Source organism: Antechinus flavipes, chromosome 1, assembly GCF_016432865.1.
Source record: "Antechinus flavipes isolate AdamAnt ecotype Samford, QLD, Australia chromosome 1, AdamAnt_v2, whole genome shotgun sequence".
NCBI classification, from domain to species: domain Eukaryota; kingdom Metazoa; phylum Chordata; class Mammalia; order Dasyuromorphia; family Dasyuridae; genus Antechinus; species Antechinus flavipes.
This window is the reverse complement of record NC_067398.1, coordinates 481,000,513-481,026,688: the sequence shown is the minus strand read 5'-3', so window position 1 is coordinate 481,026,688 and position 26,176 is coordinate 481,000,513. Positions and strand designations below refer to the sequence as shown.

At 32.6% G+C, this 26,176-nt stretch overlaps 1 protein-coding gene across 4 annotated transcripts in view; it reads right to left on the bottom strand.

The window, feature by feature from the left end:
• The window catches only part of NOL4 (nucleolar protein 4), a 494,820-nt gene that overhangs the window by 74,811 nt on the left and 393,833 nt on the right, over nucleotides 1-26,176 (bottom strand). For all 4 annotated transcript variants that reach the window (XM_051970265.1, XM_051970266.1, XM_051970268.1 and 1 more), the window contains one exon: nucleotides 19,304-19,417. In XM_051970265.1, the coding sequence (XP_051826225.1) occupies nucleotides 19,304-19,417 (114 nt within the window). The remainder of the gene's footprint in view (nucleotides 1-19,303; nucleotides 19,418-26,176) is intronic.

Below are 26,176 nucleotides of genomic sequence, written 5' to 3'. Positions count from 1 at the left end.
ATATGCCTCATGGGAGGGAGCATTCACTTGTATTCACAAATCCTTTCAAGTTATTGAATGTAGTTGAAAGTGGGAGGAGAGTTGGCAAGTACAATAGGTTATTATTTGTAATACATGCTTGTTCAATGTTTCACATAGCTGTGATTTGGTTAGCATGTGTACTCCTTCATCTGTATAGATTGCAACACTTCCAAAGCTTGGTAAATGATCTTCATAATTTTTTGTGGCAGAAAAATTCATTATCCTGTCACTAATCTGGTGAAAAATATCTCTACACTTAGCTAGACTGATACTCACCTAAGAGATATGCTCTGGGCTTGTGTTTGAAGCTTTTCTGCTTTAATAAGAGTTCACAAAATTTCTTCTCCATTGCTCTAGCCACAGTGTCACTTCCATAAGACAATGGCAATGGGAGCAGGAGATGAAACACATACAAACTTTAAATCCCCCAATCAGAAAAGCTTCTTGCTAGATATTTCAAGTCAGTGAATCATTCACATCCTTGCTCTTCTATGATGACAACTTTTCTCATTCCCCTCAAAATCACTGACTGGGGATTTTCCATATCATAAAGATAAAACTCTTTTTGAGTGCTACTGCTTTTCTGTACTATATTTAGAATGGAAATAAAATGCACTGCCAAACCTCTGACATTATCCATGCAATGAAAAATATAGCTCTTATAAATAAGGTCCCAAGAAAATAGAAAATTACTTTTATTTATCTTTGTCCATTGATACCAGGAGATATGTAAGATGATAGCAAGCAGAAATAGTTGAATAAAAAGAGGGCTTTTTTTTTTTTTAATAATTATGGGGATATGTGGGTGTGTCTGTAGGCAGCTGAGAAAAGATTAGAAAGTCTAATGATGATAAAGGGGCAATCTTCTGGAAAAGATTGGAAGGCAGGGAAAAAGGGTGCATACAAAATGGTTTGATTTGGCAAGGAGGACCACCTCTTCCTATGACATAGGAATGAAAGAGGAGACAGTGGGAAAAGATATATGAATGATGTAAGATAAGGAGGGAGAAGAGGGAGCTCTTGGCAAAAGACATTTCTTTTTTATGACTAATATAAAAGGCAAAATTAATATCTGGGTTTTTCCTGATTCTGGATCCAATGTTCTTACCAGTTACTAAGGTGAAATTTTATTGCTTTTTTTTTTTTGTCTCAGAAATGGAAGTAATGATAAATGAAGTTCCCACTTTAAACTTCTCTTCTCTTTCCTATAACCTGAACCAATCTTCAAAGAAGATTCAAGTATTTTTAATGGCAGGACTGAGGCTGCAATTCTGTCTTCATACAAGAAATCAGCATCCTCTTTGTTTTTTTTTGTTTTTTTTTTTAAAGATAGAATGGCCCTTGATTCTTATAGTAGCTTCTATTTTAGTACTTTAGTATTTAGTACAATGGGATTTTTTTTGAGGGGAGAATGACAAGTTCCTAATAATGCCAAGTATTGTGGAATAGACTAGAAATAATGTCAAAATGCCCAAATTGTTTTCTAAGAATCCATAAATCAGTCTCTCTCTCTCTCTCTCTCTCTCTCTCTCTCTCTCTCTGTCTTTCTCTCTCTCTCATTTTCTCTCTTTCTCTCTCTCTTCCCCTCTCTCTCTTTTTTCTCCCATTTTATTTAATTACCTATGCCTATGTGTCAATTTATATGTATGATTATTGTTTGCTTATGTAAATTCTTCTACAGTAGCATAATAAAGATAGAAAAGAGAATGGGGAAGAAGAAAATAGAATACTAATCTAGTAGAAACATACTACAAGAGAATTAAAGGGGATGCCCTGCTTATAGCATCTGGATTCTTTTGTTAAAACTGTTTTGAGACATCTCACCAAGGAACAACACCTCCGTTACTTGGTAACTACTTCTGGTGAATGGTGCTGTAAACTCTCTGGAGAGGGAGATAATTAAAATGTTCTCAATTTTTAAAAAAGTGACTATTTTAAAAGCAAAAACAAAACTAATAACATATAGAATGTTAGCCTTTCCTAAGGAGCAACATATATGCAACTCTATTAATATTCACATTAGAGGGGATCTTTTTCCCCTCAGAGCAAGCAGTAGGCACTTGTCTCAAGCTACTCTATTCAGTTTGCTGCTGCTATGACAACTCTCCAGAGGCAAATGTCAGGTCAGCTCCAGGCATATATGTCTAGGACATAATTGCTTTGTCAGAGACCTAATAGGCACCTACGTTCACTCTCTGGAACTGCTAAAAGCTCCAGTGCCCAAGTAACTAAGTGATGTAATGTTCTTTAGTCACTCTTTCCACCATGTACCCGATTCTATAATATCTAATTTATAATTTTATTTTATTTGGTCACAGATTTAGATGCTTCTAATGTGTGTCCAAAAGTTAACATTCATAAAGCAACCCTTTTGCAGTTTGGTCTTCAGCAGGTCTTTATGTGTGGTCTGTTTAGATATAACCATTCTTATGTTATAAAAACAGTTCCTCAGATGATTTGTGTTCACAAACAAGACATTAAATGCCCTATAATTATTTCTCTTTTTTCCTAAAAAAAAATGTCCTGGTCACTAAGCAACAATTAAATTGAAGTCAATGAGAATTTATTGAGTCTCCTCTTATAAAACTAGAGGTTCATTCATTCTTTTTGAAGAGGGATATGCAAAGCAACAGGAAGAAAAGATTTTTGCCCTTGAAATCTTATGATTTCAAAATGAAAATAAGAAATATATTTTAAAAATACCTAGGGAACAAATCCAGAACAACATAATCTACACTGACATGCAGAGGTTCATGGATCAGGGATCCAGAGAAGGAAGGAGTGATCATCTGTTAAATAAGTATGGTAGTGACTATATAATCAAAGACAGCCTTGGACTTGAAGTCACGAGGTATAGAGTCACATTCTAGCCCCATCACTTATTAGCTTTGGGGACCCTGTGCAAATTACTTTATCCTCTTGAGGTTGCAGTTTCCTCATTTGTAAAATGAATGAGGGGATCAGATGGAGTAGATGACCTTTGAGGTCTAGCCTGCATTAATTTTGTACATGACTTCTGAAGACTGAAGCATAGAGATGGAAAGTGGGGTTTGAGCTAGACTTTCAAAGATTGCAGAACCATTGGATCGATGAAGTCACAATTTAATTCTTAAAAAGCATTTATCAATCACTTGCTATAGTCTAGGCCCTGAATTAAATGTGGGGTGTACAAAGGAAGGTTTAAAAAAATAATTCTTTTCTTCGGAGAGCCCGCCCACATTCTAATCAGGTAGACTAGAAGAAAATAACCAGGTACATATAGGATCTACACAGAGAAGATGCGAGGACATTCAAGTGGGGGAAGCTATACGAATAAAGTCTAATAGGAAGGAATAACTTAGTGAATATACAGGAATTCAAGGTAAAATCAGAGTGCTAAATAGATACTCCACTCAACTTCATTCTTCAAATTCCAGGAATAATAACCAGAAAAACTCCCTGTATTTGTATAGTCACTTAGAATTTTTATTGTAATTCAATATACATTTATGTATACTGAAAGAATTATTTCCAGTCTCTCCACCTAAACAAAACAAATAAAACAAAAACATAATCTATACTGATCCCAGATTGGTCATATCATTAGAATATTAAGTTAATTATACAGATAATAGAGTGGTATTGATTCAAGTCAACAAATATTTATTAAATCCCTACAATATACCAGCTAACATACAATATAACCTGAGCACCGAGGTTATCCCCCCAAAGGCAAAACAAACAAAAAACAAACATTCTTTCCCCTTAAAGAGATCACAGGTTTATGGTAGTGACAACATGTAAACTAACATGTACAAATAAAATATAAATAGGCTACACTGGGAACTAGTGTCAAAGAGAAGGCACTAAGATGAAGAAAGACTGGAAAATATTCTTGCAAATGGTGGAAGTTCAGTTGAAATTTGAAAGAAACCAGAGAAGCCATGAGGTAGAGCTGAATCAAGAAAATATTTTTAGAGATTGACATCTAACAAATGCTATTTAGAGGAATTCACTAAGAATGAAAAGAAAAAAAAAAGGTAAGAATTCTAAATTTCTCTTTTTTAAAAAAGTAATGCCAAGATTACGATAATTAAGTGTGAAAAGGCTGCCCTGCCTCCAACAAACTTACTGGTAAATTGTTAATTATCAAATAGTATTAAAAAGTGGCTTGAATAACTTTCTTACCTTTATTTTATTTATTTATTTGTTTATTTATTTATTGTTCAGGCAATTGGGGTTAAATGACTTGTCCAGGATCACACAACGAGGGAGTGTTAAGTGTCTGAGGCCAGATTTGATCTCAGGTTTTCCTGACTTCAGGGCTGGTGCTCTATCCACTGCACTACCTAGCTACCCTGTTACCCCTTATTTTATCACTGAATTAGTTTATCAAATTAGAGATGAATTCTTCCAGAAAAAAAAAATTGTCCCCAAAAGAAAATCACACTTTAGAATGAAGCATATCATATAAGAATACTAATAATAGCTAGCATTTATCTTTAAAGTTTGAAATGCATTTTATATATATTAACTCATTTAACAAATCATTTTGGACCTAGGGATCACCTAGTCCAACCTCACAGATGAGGACCCTCAAACTTAAAGAAGTTATACCTTCTGTTCCAAAACAGAAAGACAGAAGGTTGTGTGGGAAATAGAATAAACAACAGATTGACTCAGGCCTTATAGGCATAATATCTTTTTCTAAATTAGTATAGTCTGTAAAAAGAAGATACTGGGTAAAATGATGCCATGGGGTGAATTCTATAGAAATAAAGCTTAAAGCAGATATTTTTCTTAAGTGATATTACAGGGAGGTTTCATGTCTTTATAAGAGGGGTTGTATATAATTTATTGATATTGTGACTGTGGAATCATTTGGAGATACTATGTATATATATATATATACACATACACACACACATAATAATATATGCATGCATATGCATGCATATGTTCTGCCTTTGATACATATTGGCTGTGTGACCCTGATAAAACTGCTTAACTTTCAGTGCCCTAGTCTATTTCCAAAGAATATAAATGGAAGTTGCTAACCTATATTGAAAGAAATTTTTTTTTCTCACATAGGAGTTCCCCAAGCCAGTGGAAATCACAGATCCAATGTCTACTGAGTCCTCAAGAGTCCTCTGATCCAACCCATCACTAAAAATTATCTCTACATTTACAAAACTAGCAAGCCAGCCACTCTCAGTTTGAAGAGTTTTAAAACAGCTCTCAAGTCATCCCATTGTATTTTTGGATACCTCTAATTGTTAAGAAGTTTTTCCTGCCTTAAATCATAAATTTATGTTTTAATAATTTCTACCCATTGCTCCCAGTCTTGCTATCTGGGGCCAAATAGAACAAGTCTAATAATTCTCCATTTAAATAACTATCCTTCAGATAGTTGAAGACAACCCCTATCATATCTCTTGTGCATTTTATATTCTTTAACCTAAACTTCCCAAGTTTCAATGGGAAGGCCTTTTTTTTTTTTTTTTTTTTGCCTTGATGGTTTCCCTTCTCTGGATAACCTAGTTTAACAATGTCCTTCTTAAGTCATGGGGCCTAGAATTTCATTTGAGGTCTGATGGGAGTGGAGATAAGTGAGACTATCACCGCCCTATGGTCTATATGTGTCAATATAATCCTAGATGATATCTTGTTTTTTTGGCAGCTATCACATTGCTGTCTCCTACGGAGTTTATAGTTCACTAAGACCCCAGGCCTTTTACAGAAAAAACAAACCAACACAGCAAAACAAAACCCCAAACAAACTTATTGTATTTTATTATGTCTCTTCTATCTTATATTTAATAAGTTGATTATTTTCATCTGAATAAAGTATTTTACATTAATCCCTTTTGAATTTAAAAATACTAGATTAATCTCATAAACAAAATATAAACAAAATCATTAGTTTTAAAAGATAGGATAGACATTTACAGAACCCAAAAAAAGTAAATTGAAATTAGGAACTTCACCAAAATGATCATTTCCAAAATAAATCTATAGAAATCATCAGTCCTTTTGTATATTATCTATATTATCCCATATATTCTGTATATTTTGTATATTGCTAAAACATGGCAAGAAGAGAGTTTTAAAATGTAATTACATCAAAAATAATGATAGAAGATATAAAATATTTAGGAAGCTTTGAATTAAGAGATATAAACTACTGATTATAACTCTGTACATGAATATTTGTATCCACCCCCCCTTCTCGAGAATTGATTTCTGAATGCAGTCTAGTCTCTGAACATTTTTACAATGCTGATAATAAAAGTGATGTGGTGCTGATTATGTAATGAGTTCTATCATGGTGATTGTTAGCCTTTTCTATCAAATTTTATCAAGTAAAGCAAGACAGCTTGAGTAGTCTTATGTGTATTATTGTTAAAATAGGTTATCATCAAATATGATCTTTTATAATATTATTTTCCTATGACATTTGGAGATATCCCTTAACACATGAAGATATTGCTTACTGGCTACAAGATAATTCATAGATGGGTTAAGAAAAATGTAACTTTTTCTATTTTTAAAAATCATTAATATTATTTCAGAACCACAATTAACTAAATATAGAAATGCTACTTCACTGCTTTTTTGCAGCCAGTTAAATATATCTGCCATTTAAGGTTATCAAACTATTACAAGTATTTCTATTTTTGAAACCATAATTTAAGTTAAAAATGATTATAACATCTGACTTCATAATATGTGTGTGACTACTTAGTTCAGTTGCCTCAATATAAATGATAGTGTTATGTCAAGGTAACTAAAATGTTTTAAAGTGAGTAAATGAAAGAGAAAAGATAGGCTAAAAGGTACACCAATTATGTGAGAGGAATTATTAAGATGAATATATGGCTCAATGTTTCTGTTTCAACTTGCAGTGTGTGGCTTATTATCAACATATAGCATATCCCAAATAGCTGTGAAAATGACAGTATCTTTCCAATAAAAATGTGGTTGAAATTCCAGCTAAGTTAGTTTTAGAGTACACCCACACCCACTCCTTTAGAGTGGTGAATATAAGCTGAACCAAATTCCTACCTTAAAAAAAAAAAATCATTTATATTATTCTGTGTCTTGGGAAGTGGCTACCAGGAAGACCTATTTTTTTAAAAATCATATTCCCCTTCAAATATTATATCAAATTATGCTACTCATCTTTTATGGAATTTACTCCTGCTCTCCACTATATTTTGTAATCACTTTATTTTTCTTTTCTCTACCTATCCTTGCCTATTGAAAATGTTAATCATTTCTCAAGTCCCAGGCTTAAGGCTGCCTCCTTTATGAAAACAATCCTGATCACAATAGATAGAAACAGTCTGTCATTTCTCAGATTTCCCCAAAGTAATTTGCCTATACCTCCCTGATGTTATTTTATTGCATTATACTTTTATTGGAATAGGAAGGAACCTGAGATATTATCCAAGCCAACCTATACATAGATAACAATCCCATCTTCAACATCCCTACTTCCACTTATTATTTCTTTTCACCATCAATTCACAGTGTGGGAAACAACACTCTTCACATCTGGACAGTCCCAGTTTTAGCACTGTATTATATTGACTTGTATTTTGTTTAACACCTATTCAAAATCTGATTCTGCTTTCTTAGACCAAGATATCATGGACCATGTTGTCTTCATTCCTGTATTACTGGAATCAGTTAGAATAGTAACTTCCACATGGGAAAAGCCTAATAAACATCTGTTGACTTAGTCTAATTGAATTATACATCCCTATTTTACCAGGAAAACTGCAAGCTAATGTGAAAGCCTTACAACAAATTGACTTGCTAGAGTTGTCATCCAGGCAAATAAGGGAACTCAACTTAGCAAAATTTTATGTTTGGTACTTCTATGCAGCACCACTTATGAAGAAACTTTGACTTACTTATGAAAAAGTTATACTCATTTATCATATTGTACCATATATTCTGTGTAAAGGCCTGGGAATTTATAGTTGAAAAAGTTATACTCATTTTCCATATAGTACCATATGCTCTGTGTAAAAGCTTAGGAATTTATAGTTGAATTTTGATGATTAGCATTAAAGGATTGGAGGTATAGTTTAAAACAATGCACATATCAAAATCTCACTTACTTTAAAATAAATTATTAATAATTATTCCACGGAAGATTTGTTTTCCTTATTTTTTTATATTTATATTAAAATTACTTTTCATTTCATGAGTAACTTGATCAGATGGCAATGTGAAGTGGTCATCTTACTATACATAATAAAAGAAGTTAAATCTACCATTAAAAATGTGACCAAAAAGAGATTAAAAACTTATAGTTTGAAACTCTTAAGCAACCTTATTAAAAAAAAAAAACTCACTCCAAATATGATAACTTTTTTTTATTATGATGAGCAGTAGGGAATATATACATACAATTGTATGATTCACTAATCTAGACATCGATTTTGGAATGTGGTCTCTTCTCCCTACCAAAATATGAATTTATGTCACTATGAATGCAATTTACCCTATTTTTTGTTCTAAGATTTCACTTCTATTCCCATCATTATGGTAATATTTTTCACCTTATAACAACAATGAAATTCAACATAACATAGATGCCACTCACATTTTGGGGTGTGAATATAAATAATATAGTTAGGGTTGCAGTAGAATTTCATTTCCTCAGAGGAAAGAAATATATCATTTTGCACCTCTATATTCTCAGCACCTAGCAAGGTACCTTGAATAGTATGGGCAGCTAATAAATGTTTTTGAATAAAATTTTAGCATTTAAATTCACAAATTTCAAAACTATGGTAGTAGAAAAAATGTCTTAGGTGTCTGTAATTAGATTAGAGCACAACAAATTCATAATTCTACTTTTGCTTATCCTATTTGAGGCTAATTGAAATAAAACAATTAACTTTTAGGGATTGAAGTATTTAAAAGTATATTTGTTAAATTTAGCTACGTGGCAAAAATTAAAGATTACATGGTATCTTTACTATTAGAATATGAGGCTCCTTGAGAGCAGGGACTGAGCATTTGCCTTTCTTTGTAACCCTAGCACTGAGCACACTGTTTGATACATAGTAAACATTTAATAAATGTTGACCAACTGGAAAACAAAACTCCTTTGATTTACTAAGAATTTTAAAAAAAGACAGAAAGCTGTAAGCAATTTGCTTTTTGAATAAAAGACACAAGAAATACAATTCATAAACTTACTTTCCCCCCTTTCCTCTCTGAGAATAAAACCATTTTTTTTCCCTTTTAGAGATTAAATAGACACACATATTGTGTGTTTTAAAAACACCTATGCCTATTTCCCACATATTATATGTGACATATAAAATTAATTTTTAAAGATCTTATATAGATTTGTGTCCTTTCTTTTCATATTTCTGATTTATATATATATATATATGTTGTTGCAGAGAACAATACTATTTGAAATGCTTAGAATGTTATTTAACACAGTTAGCATTTTAAAACTTAGATCAGGGACATACTAAATGTTTAACAATAAGGTCTGGTAAAGGGGTAAAAAGTACATATGACACAATTTTTTTTCCAGTTTAATCTACATTATTAATATTTTCCCTATTTCTTTTTTTTAAGTCTAGAAAATCTAAAATAAAAATCAAATCAAGCCCTTATTTGTAGCATTTACCATTTTTGAGGGTGTAAATGCCAACCCTGAAGAATCAACAATTGGCTCTTGCTAGCAAGTTTAAGCTGTCTCCAGCACATTTCTTGATTAAACTATCACGAAAAGGCAAACAAATGATTCAGTAAAAACCATTAGGATTAGTTTGTGTTAGTCATGACCTAAGACATTCAGAATGTACAGAGAATACAAATTCCCAAATCTTTTTTGAACAGACATACTCTATTAGTCCAAATCAATACCAGGTCATGAACAAACCAGATCCCTAAACTTCTTTGAAAGGAATACACACATTCAATATACAATGAGAAAAATAAGGGAGTGTATATCAGTGTGTTTATACACACACACACACACACACACACACACACACACACATACACTCACAGACAAATACAGGGGCAACTAGATTGTACAATGGATAAAGACATTCTTGGTCTCAAAAGCAAGAATATTTGAATTAGTATCCTGACTCAAAGAGTAACTGTATGATCTTGAGTAAGTCACTTAATCATTGTCTACCTCAGTATCCTCATTTGTAAAATGATAAAATAATAGATCCTAACTCTCAAGGAAATAATATCTATAAAGTGTTATATAAATGCTAACTGCTACCACTGATGCTTCTGCTATTGTTGTTGCTGTTATATTTCTTTCAAGTTTACAAAGTATTTTACTCATAGTTTTAAAAAGCTTCTTAGTGACACTGAAGAAAGACATGATTTGTCCAGAATCTCACAGCTAGTGTGTATATTTGGAAAGTGGGGAAGTGACCTAATGTGGGTTGTCTTGACAGTAAAAGTATTTCATCCCTTTGTTCAATATGCTACAATGTCTCAACAAAGTATTAAAAATATTACCTTCATTTTAAAGATGAGGAAATTGAGACCCCAGTAGGGTTAAATGACTTGCCCATGATTACACAGTTGATATATTTCTGAGCCAGGATTTCAACCAGGGTCTTTCTTGACTGCAAGTTTAACACTTTTCCCTTCCCTTAGTTGCCTGCCAATAGGATACTAATATGCTATTGGTACATGTTGTGTCTGGTCAACCATGTTTCTCTTTATTGAAAAAGTGTAGATTTTCACAAACCCAATTTTGGATATGCAATTAAGTAAATGCATTATGCAATACAATTGCAATTATGTAAAATGCAAATACAAATAAATAAATAAATAATATTATGGGGATGCATTTAGACTTGAAAGGATACTGTTTATCCAGTTTCTATGATTACTTTTTAATATCTAAATTGCAACCATCCATAAATAATGTATTAATTCTGGTCAAGTAATATGACTTGAGCCTGGATGAAACAGTAACATTCATCATAACTGAATAAAATATTAGAAAATAGCTTTTTTTTTTTTCTGTTCCTTAAAGGAATGTTTTCGAATTTTCAGCCACTTCAAATTAACATTTTTTAAATTGCTGGAGGAACCTGAATGATAATACTATCCAGATCCATTTTTTGGTCAGTAAAAGGTTAAAATTGGTTATTTGAATTGTGAATCTTTTATTTAAACTTCTCCAGTCTGGCAAGATCCCTTGACTGAAGCCTGAGGTTGATGAGACCCAGATTTTGGGTCCAAAACACATTTGAGTTAATTGTGTTCAAGTGAAGAAAAGAAGTCTTTCATTGCAACAGAACCTCTCTTAGTGTTCAAGAAAACCAACTTTAAGTGAACATTCTTTTAGCAAGGGAAAACAGCAACATCTTTGTATATGGGTAGCATATTGAAAAAAATAATTAAATTTAAAAACATATTTGTTAAGACCTACAGGGACTCTTTCTTGAAAATTCCCATATTACTCAGTCCAAACACAAAATTTCAATCAGTTTTATAGTAATACAGTACAGAAAAAGATATTTAATTATGGTAACATAGAAGATGAAAATTAGTTCAATTCTGATGAAAAAATTATGCTTCAGGGCTAAACACAGAACAGAAATGACTTTTATCTTACTTTATTAATGGGGGGCAATAAATGGCATGCTCTTTGTGCAATGGTTTTAAAATGGTTCTGGTAAATTATAAAAAAAAAACAAAAAACAAATTTCTCTGTCTTTTTCACAGAATTTGACTTGGAGGTTAAGAGAATCTATTGTGTCTGGTCTTGCTAGTATTACTAGAACCACAAGCCTTTGGTCTCCTAGTGCCTTTCTACTAAAATTTCTCTCTTCCTTCCTACTAAAATTTCCTAAAATCTCTTTAGTACTTAATTAATATTCAATTAGGTTGTGAAATACAGAATCTATCCAGACTAAATTGCTGCATTAAGACATAGAGAACATAGCATGTTGGTTTTAGTACCAACATATATACCAGAAGTCCAAATATCAACTTGAATATAATCTCAGTTTTTATACAAGGATATTAAGCTCCAGAAATGCTGTCACATGTACTGTGAATTACTCATGCACATAGATGCTTTCTATTGACTTCCAGAACTAAATCTATCAAAAGCTCACTTGCTAAACCTCTTATAATACACACTGAAATGTTTCCCATAACACTTAACACCAACAGCTAGGGTATATTTTTATAACTAGTAATAAGGTTCATAAATTTGCCGGCAGCTTTATCTTGTCATAACAAAATGGTTACTATTGTTTTACTTTTCAATGTAGAAATCCCCAAACATTTAGTAATGATAAAGCAAATGTGTCTATAATGTTTCATGTTGCAACATTGCCTTCACTTTGTTCTATGCATCATGTTCCTATAAGCTAATAATTTAAAATTTTACAGAATAACAGAATCTCAGAGATGGCAAGCACCTTAAATGATATTTATTCTAGTCTTTATCAAATAAGAACTCTCTAGTCTATATCTCCAATAAGTTTACACACAATCTCTGCTTAAAAACTTCCAGTGATGTTAACTTTTAAGAGAGTCTATTCATCTTAGGGATAGCTTTGCTCATTACAAAATTTTTACATATATTGAGGATAAATTTTCTTCTTAGCAATTTCTATGCAGTGGTCCTTCTTGGGCTTCTTAGAACCAAAGAAAGCAATTTGACAGAATTTCTAATTCTTGAAGATTGCTAGCTACCTGCCTTGTCTCCTGGTTATATCTTATCTAGGCAACTACATGATGCAATAGATAGACTGCTTGGGCTTAGAATCTGAAAGACCTGAGTTCAAATTCTACCCCCCAAATTGAATAGCTTTGTGATCCTACAGAAGTCATTTAACTGATGCCTGCCTCATTTTCATTTGTAAATGGTGCTTATTAATGATTTGATTCTGGGCAAATCACTTATGCTTCATTGTCTGCATCTATAAAAAGGGGAAAATAAAACCACCTCTTTCTCAGGGTTGTAAAGATAGAACATACTTGTAGAACTCTTTGCAAATCTTGAAGTGCTAAATCCCAATTTTTTTTTTAATTCTTCAGAGTAACATCCCTATTCCTTCAATTAATCCTCAGATGGTGCAATTTCCAATTACATGGGTTATATAATAAAATTAAGGATTAAAAATGGGTTAAAGTTGATTGTGGGGAAAGGGAAGAAGGTATATTAAGAGTAAGACCATGGATTTCAAGCAATAATTTTGTTATCCTTCTTAATTTTTCACTTAAAGTATTTTTTTTTGCTTCAAATATGCCTGTTGCATAAAAAAGAAAGATTCATTAAACCCTCTACATATAAAAGACGACATAAGAAAAGGTATATATACACAATATACATACACATATTATAATAATGTACATATGCATACACATAGGCATATGTGTGTATATTATGTGCACATACATTCATACAGAGCTAAGTTATGTAATGGACAAGTCCAATCTGGAGTCAGGAAGACTCATTTTTCTGAATTCAAATATGGCCTCAGACACTTAATAGCTATGCGATCCCAGCAAGTAACTTAATCTTGTTTGCTTTACACATCTGTAAAATGAACTGAAGGATAAATGTGGCAAACCTCTCAGTATCTCTGCCAAAAAAATCTCTGCCCTCAAAATTGGGATAAGAAGAGTCAGACATGATTGAAACAATTGAATTGCAATAAAATGCACACATAAACTATCTGAATAAAAGCTTTTGTTATGACCAGTGGTCCTTTTTCAAAATAATGTTTTTGCCCATAAAAGTTTCCTTATAACTATCTCCCTTGTATTAATGGGTTTTTTTTACCTCTCATTTCTCCAGGTCAAGGCTTTTTAATCCATTTCTTATCACTAGGCTCAGAGAACATAAGTAGAATTTCAGGGACAAATATGATATTTACTGTAAGAATTATAAAAGCCCAACAGGTAAAAAAATACATATTATTTCTTAGTATAACTTAGTGTAATTGTTTCCTAAATTCTGTGGGTTCTTGCTGCCTGATAATGTGCAGGTCTCAAGGATATGTATTCATATACAAATTTTTAATAATTTTTTTTTTTTTTTTGGTTTTAGCAATTATCCACTTCTCTGACAGCAGTTACATTGCCTCAGTTGTTCAGTGTTTGAACTTTTTCACTGTTAACATTAGATGACAAACTTTCTAACATGGAAGGATTTCAAAGTTCTCCTTAAAATCTTCCATTGAAATAAAACTACCTATTGGAGTAAAACACATTTTCTTAGGAGCCTTAGTCTCTGCTTAACTGAAAGGAATTGTGATAGAGCTTTGGGTCATTGTTGTAGCTCAGGATGCTGTCACTAGAGAGACCTCTACTGTCTTTTCATTATAATCCCTAATAGACCATAATTTTCCCATTAAAATAATGGAGAAAAAATCAAAGATATATAATTTCTCAAATTTTCAAATCTGAGCATGCTTAGAAAGAGAGTAAAGCAAAAAAAATTTTTTTAATAAGAAAAGATTCTATTTGAAAAACTCCTCAAAAGAGAAAAAAATACTTTAGCAATCACTTGCGCAGATCTTTTTTTATATATATTTTGCCAGTGAAAACATAAGGAAAAGCAATGAAATATTTGTGTTTCAATAAGCAGCCATTTAATAATAAAGGTGAGAGAAAAAATTTAAATGTATGAAGCTACTTTGATTTGTGCAAACTTCAAACATGACATTAGTCATATTTCTGCAATGACAAAGTAGAAAATAAGAGTCAATTTTCCAAATCAAACTGAAAATTCTATGGTATAAATAAAAATTCATAGATATTAGAGCTGAAAACTTAGGGAAAAAAAAAAAAAACAACTCCAGTCCTTCTGGAAGAGAGTAATTTGTAAAATATCTTAAGCTGTAATAGTCTGGGGATTAATCAGGTACTTTCCAGAAGAGAAAAAAACTTATTTCTTAAAGTTTTTACCATTTGTCTTTGCTACAATACTAACTTCTAGCTGTAATGAGCTGAGGCTTGAGTTGATGCACTGAGGTCCCAGCACATGAGGCTAAATAGTAATTGGACCATACTCTATTAATATATATGGTTGGAGAAAGAATGGCCTCTGCCCACTCTTTGTGCAAGTCCTGATGTGTTGTATAGGAAATGGCAAAATTGGTGGGTGGAGGCAGGGGGGCAAAGAAGGAAGCGGAGAGACTGCTGGCTGTCTTCTTGTAGCAGTTGCTCACATTGCTATTGTGACCCCCCCCTTCACTTCCGATCCCCCTTCACTTCCAATTCCCCTTCACCTTTGATCCTTCTTCACCTTCACTAAGAGTAAAGATCCACGATTTTCCCCTAAACTGAATTCCTGACTCGGGCTGATTTTAAAATATGAGGTCATCACATCTAGCCTTTAGCACAGGACTGTTTTATAAGTGAGCTTGTTTTAGAGTAAGGGACAGAGGAAGTTATTTAGCATTTAAAATGATAACATTCATATCCAGATTGCAAAACTCTTAAAACATTCAATTAACTAATTAATTTCACAATGCCTGTAAATAGCTGCAAAGTCATCAAAACTAAATTTTTCAGAGGCAAATTTGGAAATCTCCAAAAAAAAAAAAAAAATAAAGCTTGGACTACCTCCTGTAAGTATTTTATAGTATAGTAAATTTTCTTTACATTTAGGTATAGGTTTGATTAGATGGAGGTTGAGTTACCTTTTAACTCTGATATTCTGAGATTTGGAGAACTCTAATTTCTTTTGCATATGCAAGTCTTTCAAATAATTTGAAGGAGAATCTGAAGGTATAATTGATACCTTCATTTCCTTTTTTACTTTTTAAACTCTACCTTCTGGCTTCTGACCTCATCATTTACCTGAAACTGCTTTCTTTCCAGTTACCAATGATCACTTTGCAGCCAAATCTAATGGCCGTTTCTCAACCTCACTAATCTTTTATTTTTTATTTTCTTTTATTTGAGTAGAAGATTTTAGGTATATAGTACTAGATTTCATGATATTAGATTTAAGATCAAGAAGCTGCTGAGTTCCAGTTCTATTAAATAATGTATTGATGAGTCCAATGGAAAGAACAGTTTAGAGTCAGAGGACATGAATTCTGACACTATTTATATTACCTCTGTGACCTTGAGTTAGTCCATCAGTGACTCAATCAATCAACACTTATTGAGTGCATTATGCGTGCCAAACTCTGTACTGCAAGTCACTTACCCTCTTCAGTTTTCTCATCTGTTGGACACCACTGTTTTCAGTTGAAAAGCAACTGAACAACAATAAAATCTCATACAGATATTGGCTTTGCTGGAACTTTGAACACAGACTCTCTTCCTTCATTTCCAGTATTGTTTCTACTGTATCATCCTTCTCCTATTAATCTATTAATCATCAATGTTGGGGTCAAATCATTAAAGAATTTTCAAGTCTATCTGATTTTACCCCTTACTAACCCATATCTCTCCCTTTTGCCCACGGGGACATTATTGTAAATTCTGCAAAATATTTTACTGAAATCTGTTATTAAGACTTTAAGCATCAAAAAAAAAAAAAAAAAAGGCTTTAAGCATCCTCTTGTGTTAATAAAAATATTCTTTTGATTCTAAACATAGAACTAAGTTCTTCTTTCTAAGTTGCTATTTCCCAAGAGAATGGCAGACCCTGATGGAAGTTCACAAGCATTTTCTAACAGCTAGCTACTTCACATACTTGTCCTAATTCAATTGCCTGGAAGATTTTCACTATTTATAGCCTTTGAAATAAAGCCTCCATTAATGAAGAGGTTTTATTTCAAGAAAGCATTATTGTCAGATATTTTATTATCAAACTTAACAACAGATGTTAGAAATACTTCAGATCTTGGAATGAAGTGGGTTGTGGTCCCTTTAAAAAACTGATTTGAAATCTTTTCACACTGATTTGTGCAGATTACTCCTAGCTCTCCTGCTGGATGCATTATCAGTTCAGGATGCCTGCACCTTTGATTCACAAATCCTGGTCAAAAGCACCCCTTTTGAATTCCAATAGGAGATCTGGGCTTGTCCCAGCCCCAGCCTGATCTGAGCCAACTTGGGATTCCACCCATGGGCTCCCTTTAGCTAAATCTCTCACTATAAAAAGAGTCAAACTAAAATCCTCTCTTTGCAGAGGGCCAAACATGCCAGCACCATGCCCATGTCTGACACCCCAAGGACTTTCTGCCCACTGGAATACTGTTTCCAGTGCCTCTTTACTCTCACATATTTCCCTAACTAGACTTTAACCTTATTTCCAATCCCATAATAAACCTCTTTTATCAATCTATATTTTCAGGTCTGTAAATTCCTTTACAAGGCACTCTTGCGCAGACAGAAAGGGAATCCTCAGAACTCCCTACACTTGTGCTGAATCCTGAGGAGTTGGAGGGGAGCTCCATTTGACTCCCTGAAACCCAAACCTGCTACTAGATGTCATTTAACTCCCTGACCATCAGAAACTCTAATTTCATTTTGGGTACCCCAAATCTATACCTCCTCAGGAACACCTTGACTATACATCAGGATGTGTGGTGTGCTCTATCTCTCCCTTCTTTTCAGGAAAGGTGGATTGAAATTCACCAATTGTTTTGTCCCCAACAGGAGAGAGCCCTCCCATATTTCAAATATGGCTCCCCTCTCAATAATACAGAGGCTATATAATATAGTTGGGGAGAAGGAGAGATATGTTGCTTCCTACTACTAAGCAATGCAATTGTGTGGCTATGATTGTGGTCCTTGCACAATCATATTCTGACTTTTTGAGATCCTTACAGCTATGACAGCACTCAGTCACCTCCTCCCTAAGCTACTAGAAACCTCACATATTTAATACTGAGCTGGTTTTGTTAAATGAAACCTTGTTTCCAGGGAAATTAATTTAAATAATACAGCATGACAATGCTTTAATTTATGGGACATTTAGGTGACATAGTAAATAGAGTGCTGGGCCAAGAGTCAGGAAAACTCCTCTTCGAGAATTCAAATGTAGCACTTATTTACTAGGTATATGACTCTGGGCAAGTTGTTTAACCCTGCTTGCCTCAGTTTTCTAATCTGTAAAATGAGCTGGAGAAGGAAATGGCCAACCACTCTGGTTTCTTTGCCAGGAAAATCCCAAATGAAGTCACGAAGAGGCATACTCAGCTGAAAGGATTGAAGAACAACAAATAAAACTAAAGGCAAATGATAAAAATGAATAACCAAAGTATAAATTGTTATTTATCTACTCTTTTATTCCTGGGAGTAAGGCTATGTGTGCATTTGTTCAACTAAGGTCTTTGGCCTAGTTAGTACACACAATTATGTCATGAATTACAGATTTTAATACATTTCCTATGGCAGGAATGAGAAATCCATTTTTCAATTAAGGTGTATTTAGCCATGGGAGGTACAGTAGGGTAAAGAAACAATTGGGACCACATTATAAATCAGTTTGTTTCTTTTTGAGAGAGTAGAATCAAATGTCCTGCTGATATGACTTTTAACTTAAGGGCAGGGAACATTAAATTCTATTTGATATTTAAAATATGCTTTCATTCTAACTTATCACTAATTAAGAAGAAATGGGAAGGAGAAAGATATAGAAAAATGAATATAAAAAGAGACAGAGATAAAAGGAAACAGCAAGAAAACCAGTGTAATAAACATACAGATATCACAAATACTAGATATACAAATGGAGATAGTTACAGACAGAGATTATAAAAGTACAACTATATAAACCCACAGAAATAAAGCAATACATGCAGAAGGACATGTATATAGAGAAATGGTCTTTTATGGACTAATATCCCCATATCCCCATTTTCTACTTTTTTTTTTTTTTTTTTTTTTTTTTTACTTTAACACCAGTAAGCCTTTTATAGCTTCTGTTGTATTTTTACAACTATAGGCATAAAAGGGTAATACAAACTTTTGGTATTTATCTCTTACTGCAGCTAAAATGAAACCAAAAGCCTAAAGTTCTCCCATCCCTACACTATCAATTAACATCAGGACATATATACATACTTTTGCTTAAGCAATCAAACTTGGAAATCATAGCAAAAAGATATAGAAAAATTTTTATTGTTCCCCCTTTACTGTTGACAACAGCTACTATTTGAACTCTATCTGTAACCCATATACCTTCTGAAATCCCAGCTTATTAAAGATAGAAAAGTTTCCTATTTTTTTCCCACAAAACTTCATTATAAGTTGTTTCTCTACTAAACATTTTCTAAATGATTAATTCTTCTGTATTGCACAAATACTTTTTCTCTAGTATATTATACTTCAGAATAAGGTGGATCCCCAAACACCTAGGTACCTGCTGTCTGTCCAGACGCATCCTCTTTGCAGCATTTCTGCTCTCACTCTCACAAGCCGAAGCCAAGATACTCTCTGCAACTGCTGAAGTAAGGTGAGAAGGAATAGGTCGCGACTAAAAAAAAGAGAGAGACAGAAAATAAAGAAGAAATAAACATTAATAATAGGCTCATTAACAAACCCAATGATTTCCTTAGAGGAACTCACAGAAGAGTCACATGTGCAGGAGGATCCATTCATTGTAACTTAATTTATTTGAACAGAAGGAGGAAATGGAAATTGTAAAGATGAAAAATGAAAACTAGTTAGAGGTTAAAGCTGCAGTGCATACACAGATCCATCATTTCCCCACAGCACCACTGTCCGGAGTATTGAGTTTGGCTCATTAGGCTGCATTTTCTGTAGGCAGTGTCACACTTGAAGCATCACAGCAGTAACCTTGCTAGCTGAATATTTCTAACAAAACTAGAAATTCATTTTTAATTCCTTTTTAGCAGATGATAGTGTTTTTTAAACTTATAAAAATACAAGTGATGGGACTCAAATATCACTGAAAACATAACAGATTGTCAGACCAACTCAGAACATTCTTGATATGAAATTTTAATGAATATTTACAATCTTTGTTGCAGCATGATTGATGTGATTGAAATTGATGTGATTTTAAAATGAATCTATACCTACTTGGATACACTAATAGATAGTCATCCTACTGCAATATGGCTATACTTCCAGATCTCAGACATGTGGTATTTTTAAAAATATAAATTTACATTATGAAATTTAATAATATTTTTATGTGTGAAATCTAACTTCCTTATGATCCACACAGAAATCATCAGGTGAACTGCCACCTAAATGGCTATAAATGCAATGCAGCTCTTCATATCAATTTGTGAAGACCATAAACAGATTATTTTCAGTCTTTTCTCAATGATTACATACAAAATCCTCCTGAAAGATGAAGAACTAAATGACTAACTGTAAAGTCCAGGTTAGCATTCAGCCGGACTCAGGATAAGCAAAAGTCCTTGGTCTTTATTCTTGGTCTTTAGGGGGAGAAGTGAAGGGGATGGACAAGACTGCTACAAGCTCTCCACAACCTTCCTTCTCTTGGTCCACCTCCAAGGTGACTCTGGCTCATCTCACTCCACCCCCTAATCCCTCCTTACAATTCTCTTAATCCCAAGCATTGAGCTAGCATTAACTGTGAGAAGAAAAATTCCAAACATGCTAATAGAGTTATTGTCCAATTGGTAATTAGTCTTAAGTGCTTGGTTGTCTGATTCAAGTGCACCTATTCAGAGTTTTAGCCCTTTACAACTAACTAAACCAATTTTCTTATTTAAGATTCATAAAGATAGAACCAAAATAATATGAAAAATAAGTTGGGTCTGAATGCAACTCTAAAATACAAGCAAAACTGTGCTTAAGGAAATCAATGCACTTGACATATCTTACAGTTTCTTTTCATTAAGTTTTAGTCAACAATGTGTTTTTAAGTTATTAAAAACTTGAACTGATAGGAAATAGCTTCCTTCTACCCCAGCCCCATGAAGCTCTAGCAGTTTTTCAACTGGCATTCAGTTCTCTAACTTTATCTACAAGAAATGTTAGATTTCAGTGTAAGATTTATATAATCATTGCAATTTCTACAAAAATTATGTTTGGTCAATAGTTTTCTAATAGATAGTTATAGGTATTTCCTATACTCAGATAGAAATCAGTGCTCTGACCTTGTGTGAATTATAAAGCAATGATTGTGTTTTAGCAGATTTGCTCCCTGCTTTCCTGGAGATGGTAATCTTCCTTGATAAAAGTAAATAAGTAAATAAATAAAAAGCTGATACTGCACCATAATAATGTCTACCCATCTTAACCTTGTAAGATCTCTCAAGTATTGATCATATATAGAGTTGGCAAGAAAGAAGTACAATTAGCATTACTGAGCATAGGTAGTTTTTTTTTTTTTTTTTTTTTAAGAAATAGATTATAGAACAGGGCAGAGAAAATAATATAGGAGAGGGAAAGCTAAAATGCTAGGGGACAAGTAGAGAGGCAGTCTTTTGAAACTATATTGTTCAAGTTAAGTCACTATACATTTATTAAGTGCCTATTACCATCATGCATTGAGGAGAAACAAACTGGGGTATAAAATATTCCAAAAGCATCTGATCAATTTTAAAATGCATACTAACTCTATTAAAATGTTTTAATTTCATTCTTCTTTCTTAACCAGAAAAGTGACAAATTAGAGGTTTTCTTAAAACATGGCCTTATTTCTATCCTAAATCCAATTCAACAAACTCTTATTAAGCATCTGCTAAGTGAGAGGCACTCTGCTAGATCCTAGACACACAAAGACAAAATGAGAAACAGTTCCTTCCAATAAGGAGTTTACATTCTACTGAGAAGAGACAACATACAGTGGTTCTCAAAGTCTGGTCCAGCACATCCTCAGAATTTCTGAAATTCTTTCAGAGAGTCTACAAATTCATAATTGTTTTTTATCTTTAATGTGATCAATATCTATAACTATAACCCACATAAACAAAAACTCTTTGGACAGATCCTCAATCATTTTTAATAGGATAAAGATATTAAGAACAAAAGTTTGAGGACTACTGAGCATAACTTAAGTTTGCCAACCAGAGATGGCTTTCTGATCCCTCTACCTTTGTTTACATTGTTTTGGGAATGGGAGCAGTGACAGGTTTGTTTGTTTTGTAGAGAAACATGTATTAAGAGTAAATTAATATCCTTTTAGAATGGGATTCTTGACCCTTAGGTGTGTGTGAGCATGTTTTAAAACAAAACAAAGCAAACTTTTATAACTATATTTCATTATAGTTATCTCTTTTTTGTAATTCCATGTATTTCATTTTGTACATTTAAAACATTATTCTAGGAAAGGACTCATAAGGTTTATTAGACTGTCACAGGGCTCTATAATAGAAAAAAAAAAAGAATAAGAATACTTGGTTTAGAAATGTTAATTGGTAAATCCCCCTTTTAATTCCAGGTATTCAAAGTGTCTCTTTTTCAAATCTCTCTAAATCTCTCAAATTCTCTGAACCATTCATTCAGAGAAAGGAAAATTTCACTCAATTCCTCTAATTTCTTTCTCTTCTGTCTCTCTATTAGGACTTTATTAAAAGATGAGATGGTTACCCGTGGACAGAGATTAATTGATAGAAATAAAAGCTCCTTAAGGAAAATATATGGCTTGTAGACCAGAGGGATTAAAATGTCAAACATGTAATAAAAATGCTTATGGTATTATTTACATCATTTTATAATGGGTGTTTAATTTGCAAACACACATACATTGTAAAAGATTACAGAAAAAAAATTGAAGTTGAAAGATGCAAAAATGTTTGGAATCTATTTGGCAAATCTTATATTTTACAATGTTTCCAAATGGTTTAAATAGTTTTACCTAGAGATAGAGTAGTAGAATGGTTGACACTGGAGGAAACTGAGACTCAGAAAGTCCATATGTGGTTTAATTTCTAATCATAGAATGTTAAGAATTGTAGGGGATCTTAGCAATATCATATTAATTTATTTAATATATATTGAAAATAAATTTATTTTAATGTAATTGACATATTATAGAACATTTTGAGTATAACTAAATTTTAGGTTTGTTTCTATATGATTTCTGTGAGAAATAGCAAAAATTCAGAAAATTGCATCACTTTACACTGCTACAATCTACAACCTTTCCTACTCAAACTTCCACAAGAAAACCAGTTTTTAAAAATTATTTTTCATTTAACAATGTTTTATTTTTCCACTTATATATAGAAATGGTTTTTTAACATTCATTTTTGTAATATTTTGAGTTTCAAATTTTTTCTGCCTCCCTTACGTCTCCCTGCCCCAAGCAAGCAATCTAATATAGATTATACATTTACAATCATTTAATTATGTTTCTATATTAATCATGTTGTGAAAGAAAAATCAGAACATAAGGGAAAAACCAAGGGAAAGAAAACAAACAAACAAGCAAATAAACAAAAGATGAAAATGGCATGTTTCCATCTACACTCAGTTTCAATAGTTCTCTTTCTGGATAAGGATGGCATTTTCCATTCCATTGCAAATCTATTGGATCTTGGATCCCTATAAGCTACATCATATTTAACTACTATATCTTATAAATAAGAAAACTGAGGCCTTGAGAAGTAAAATAACTCATCCTAAATTATCATGTAGCTCCTGATTATGTTCTAGCAAACATGATTCACAACTAAAAATTATGAAGACAGAAGATATTTCCTTATAAAATAACTGCCAAGACTTGTGATTCCTACCCATGGAACCACAGGTAAAACAATAATATGATTATAACATTTGAATGAAAAATAATACTATAGTAAGACTAATTTATACTAATTGGGGTAAAGAAAGTCAGTCTAAATTAAATAAACCTTATCGAATTGTATATTTAAAATATAATTTTATTACTTTAATATATATGTATATATTAAGATTTTTAAAATTATAAATAGAAACCTCACCATAACCTGATTTTTAGTGGATATGTGTATATATACAGGATGTACTTCACGCATGAGCAGTACCTTCTCTAGGGTTGAAAGCAGACGCTATCCCAGGATGACTAAATCAAGCCATGCTAACCTCACTCGTCCTGGAGTTTACTATGGTCAATGTTTAGAAATTTGTGGGTCATATGTATATATGAAGCATATATATATATATATATATATATATATATATATATATATATATATATATATATGAGTCCTCAATGAAAATGCTTAAAACTATTAAACAGGTTTAATAAAAAGCTTGTTTTTAAAACACGACTGTTAGTGCTTATCTTATTCATTTATTTATTTAAAAACAACCAAAAAGGGCACTCGCACAAAAACACACAAACCTTTTGCTCTTGAGTTTTTGAGTTAAATGACTGTTGAAAGTTTTGAATTTGAATTAGAGCTTAGAATCAAATTTACCCAACTTGGAGACATTATAGGGACAAAGGAACCAACATATATTACAACCTTTACAAAGGCTTCTAATAATAATAGAAATAAGACAAATACTTTGTGAATCTGAATTAATGAAGTTGTATTTAGTTGTCAGGAAAAAAATAACCAAAAGAATCTTTTACATAAAATTGGTTCAGTAAAAGAAACTAGTTTTAGTCATATGAAAATTGCTATTGCATTACAGAAATGCACATTAAAAGAACGCTGAAGTACCACCTAACACTTATCAGATTGGTAAGATGATAGGAAAATATAATAAAAAATGTTGGAAGGGATGTGGAAAAACTGGGACACTAATGTACTACTGCTGGAGTTGTGAACTGATTCAGCTTTTCTGGATAGCAATTCACAACTATGCCCAAAGAGCTATAATGCTGCGCAAACCTTTTGGGCCTACTGGGTCTCTATCCTAACAAGATCAAAAAAGAGGGAAAAGGACTCACATGTGCAATAATGTTTATAGTAGCAATTTTTGAAGTGGCTAGAAATTGGAAATTGAGTGGATGTCATTAATTGGGGAATGGTTAAATGTTATAGTAAATTTATACAAAGGAATATTATTGTTCTATAAGAAATAATGAGCAGGCTGATTTCAGAAAAGTCTGGAAAGATTAGATGAACTGATGTTGAGGGTAATGAGCAGAACCAAAAAAAATTCTTCATAGTAACAGCAAGATTATGTGATGGTCAGTTATGACAAGCTTCTCAGCAAGACAGTGATCCAAGACAATTCCAATAGATTTGGGATGGAAAATGATATCTGCATTCAAAAATTGCTATGGAGATTGAATGTGGATTTTCAACTTTTTTTGTTTGCTTTTTTCTTATGTTTTTTTTTCCCTTTTGTTCCGATTTTTCTTTCACAATGTAACTGATATAGAAATACATTTAAAATGATTGTAATGTGTTTAACCTATATCAGATGGCTTGCTGTGTAGGGGTGAGGAGAGATAAGGAAGAAAGGGAAAAAATATTTGGAACTCAAATTCTTACAAAAATGAGTGTTGAAAAATATCTTTACATGTAATTGGAAAAATAAAATACTATTGAGAAAAAGAAAAAAGAAAAAAAATTGGCTAAGAAAAGTCAGGGTTGTTAATGGATTGCTTTATAAAGAATAGCACTATTATAATACCACTGTTGGACGGTCCCTTGAGGTCAGTTTTGTATCCCAAGATAGTATTAAACACCAGTTATTCCCTCCCCCAGTTCCAAATTATTAATTATTATATAGCTGATTATACAGTTTTGACTAGCCAAGTCTTTTGTTACCAGTCATAGATCTGTTTCCCTTCTTGGGTCTATTTCATTTTTTATGATAAACCAAGATGGTATAATTTTGGAAGAAATTAACAAATATTTCTCATTATAAAGGGTTTGATGGAGTAGGTTTAAATTATTGTCAAAAATGGGATTTGTATGTTTCCTTTGTCTGTACTCTTAGTCTTCTTTATTCCTGTGGACGATCGTGAGTTCATTGAAATGTCACTGTTTCTGAGTGTTCCTGACAGGTAATTAGCATAATGAATCAATGCCTACTCTGGACTAAGTACTGCAGCTCTTGACTGGCAAAGAAATGCTACTGCTCAGACTCAGTGCCTGCTTATGCCAGAAAGAGTGACCATAGAAACAAAAGATTTTAGGGAATGACAAGATAAAGGGAACATTTTAAAACAAATGAAAAGGATTTTGGCAAAAATCCGGAAAAACATGTCCCTCTTTCAGATTAGTTTCACTCTAGTTCATTTGAGAAAAACTGAACAATAACCTAAAAAAAAAAAAAAAAGAACTAAAACATTATACCATGGCATGTGGACAAAGTTGTGCTGATATTGGGAAGGTCAGTTACCTAT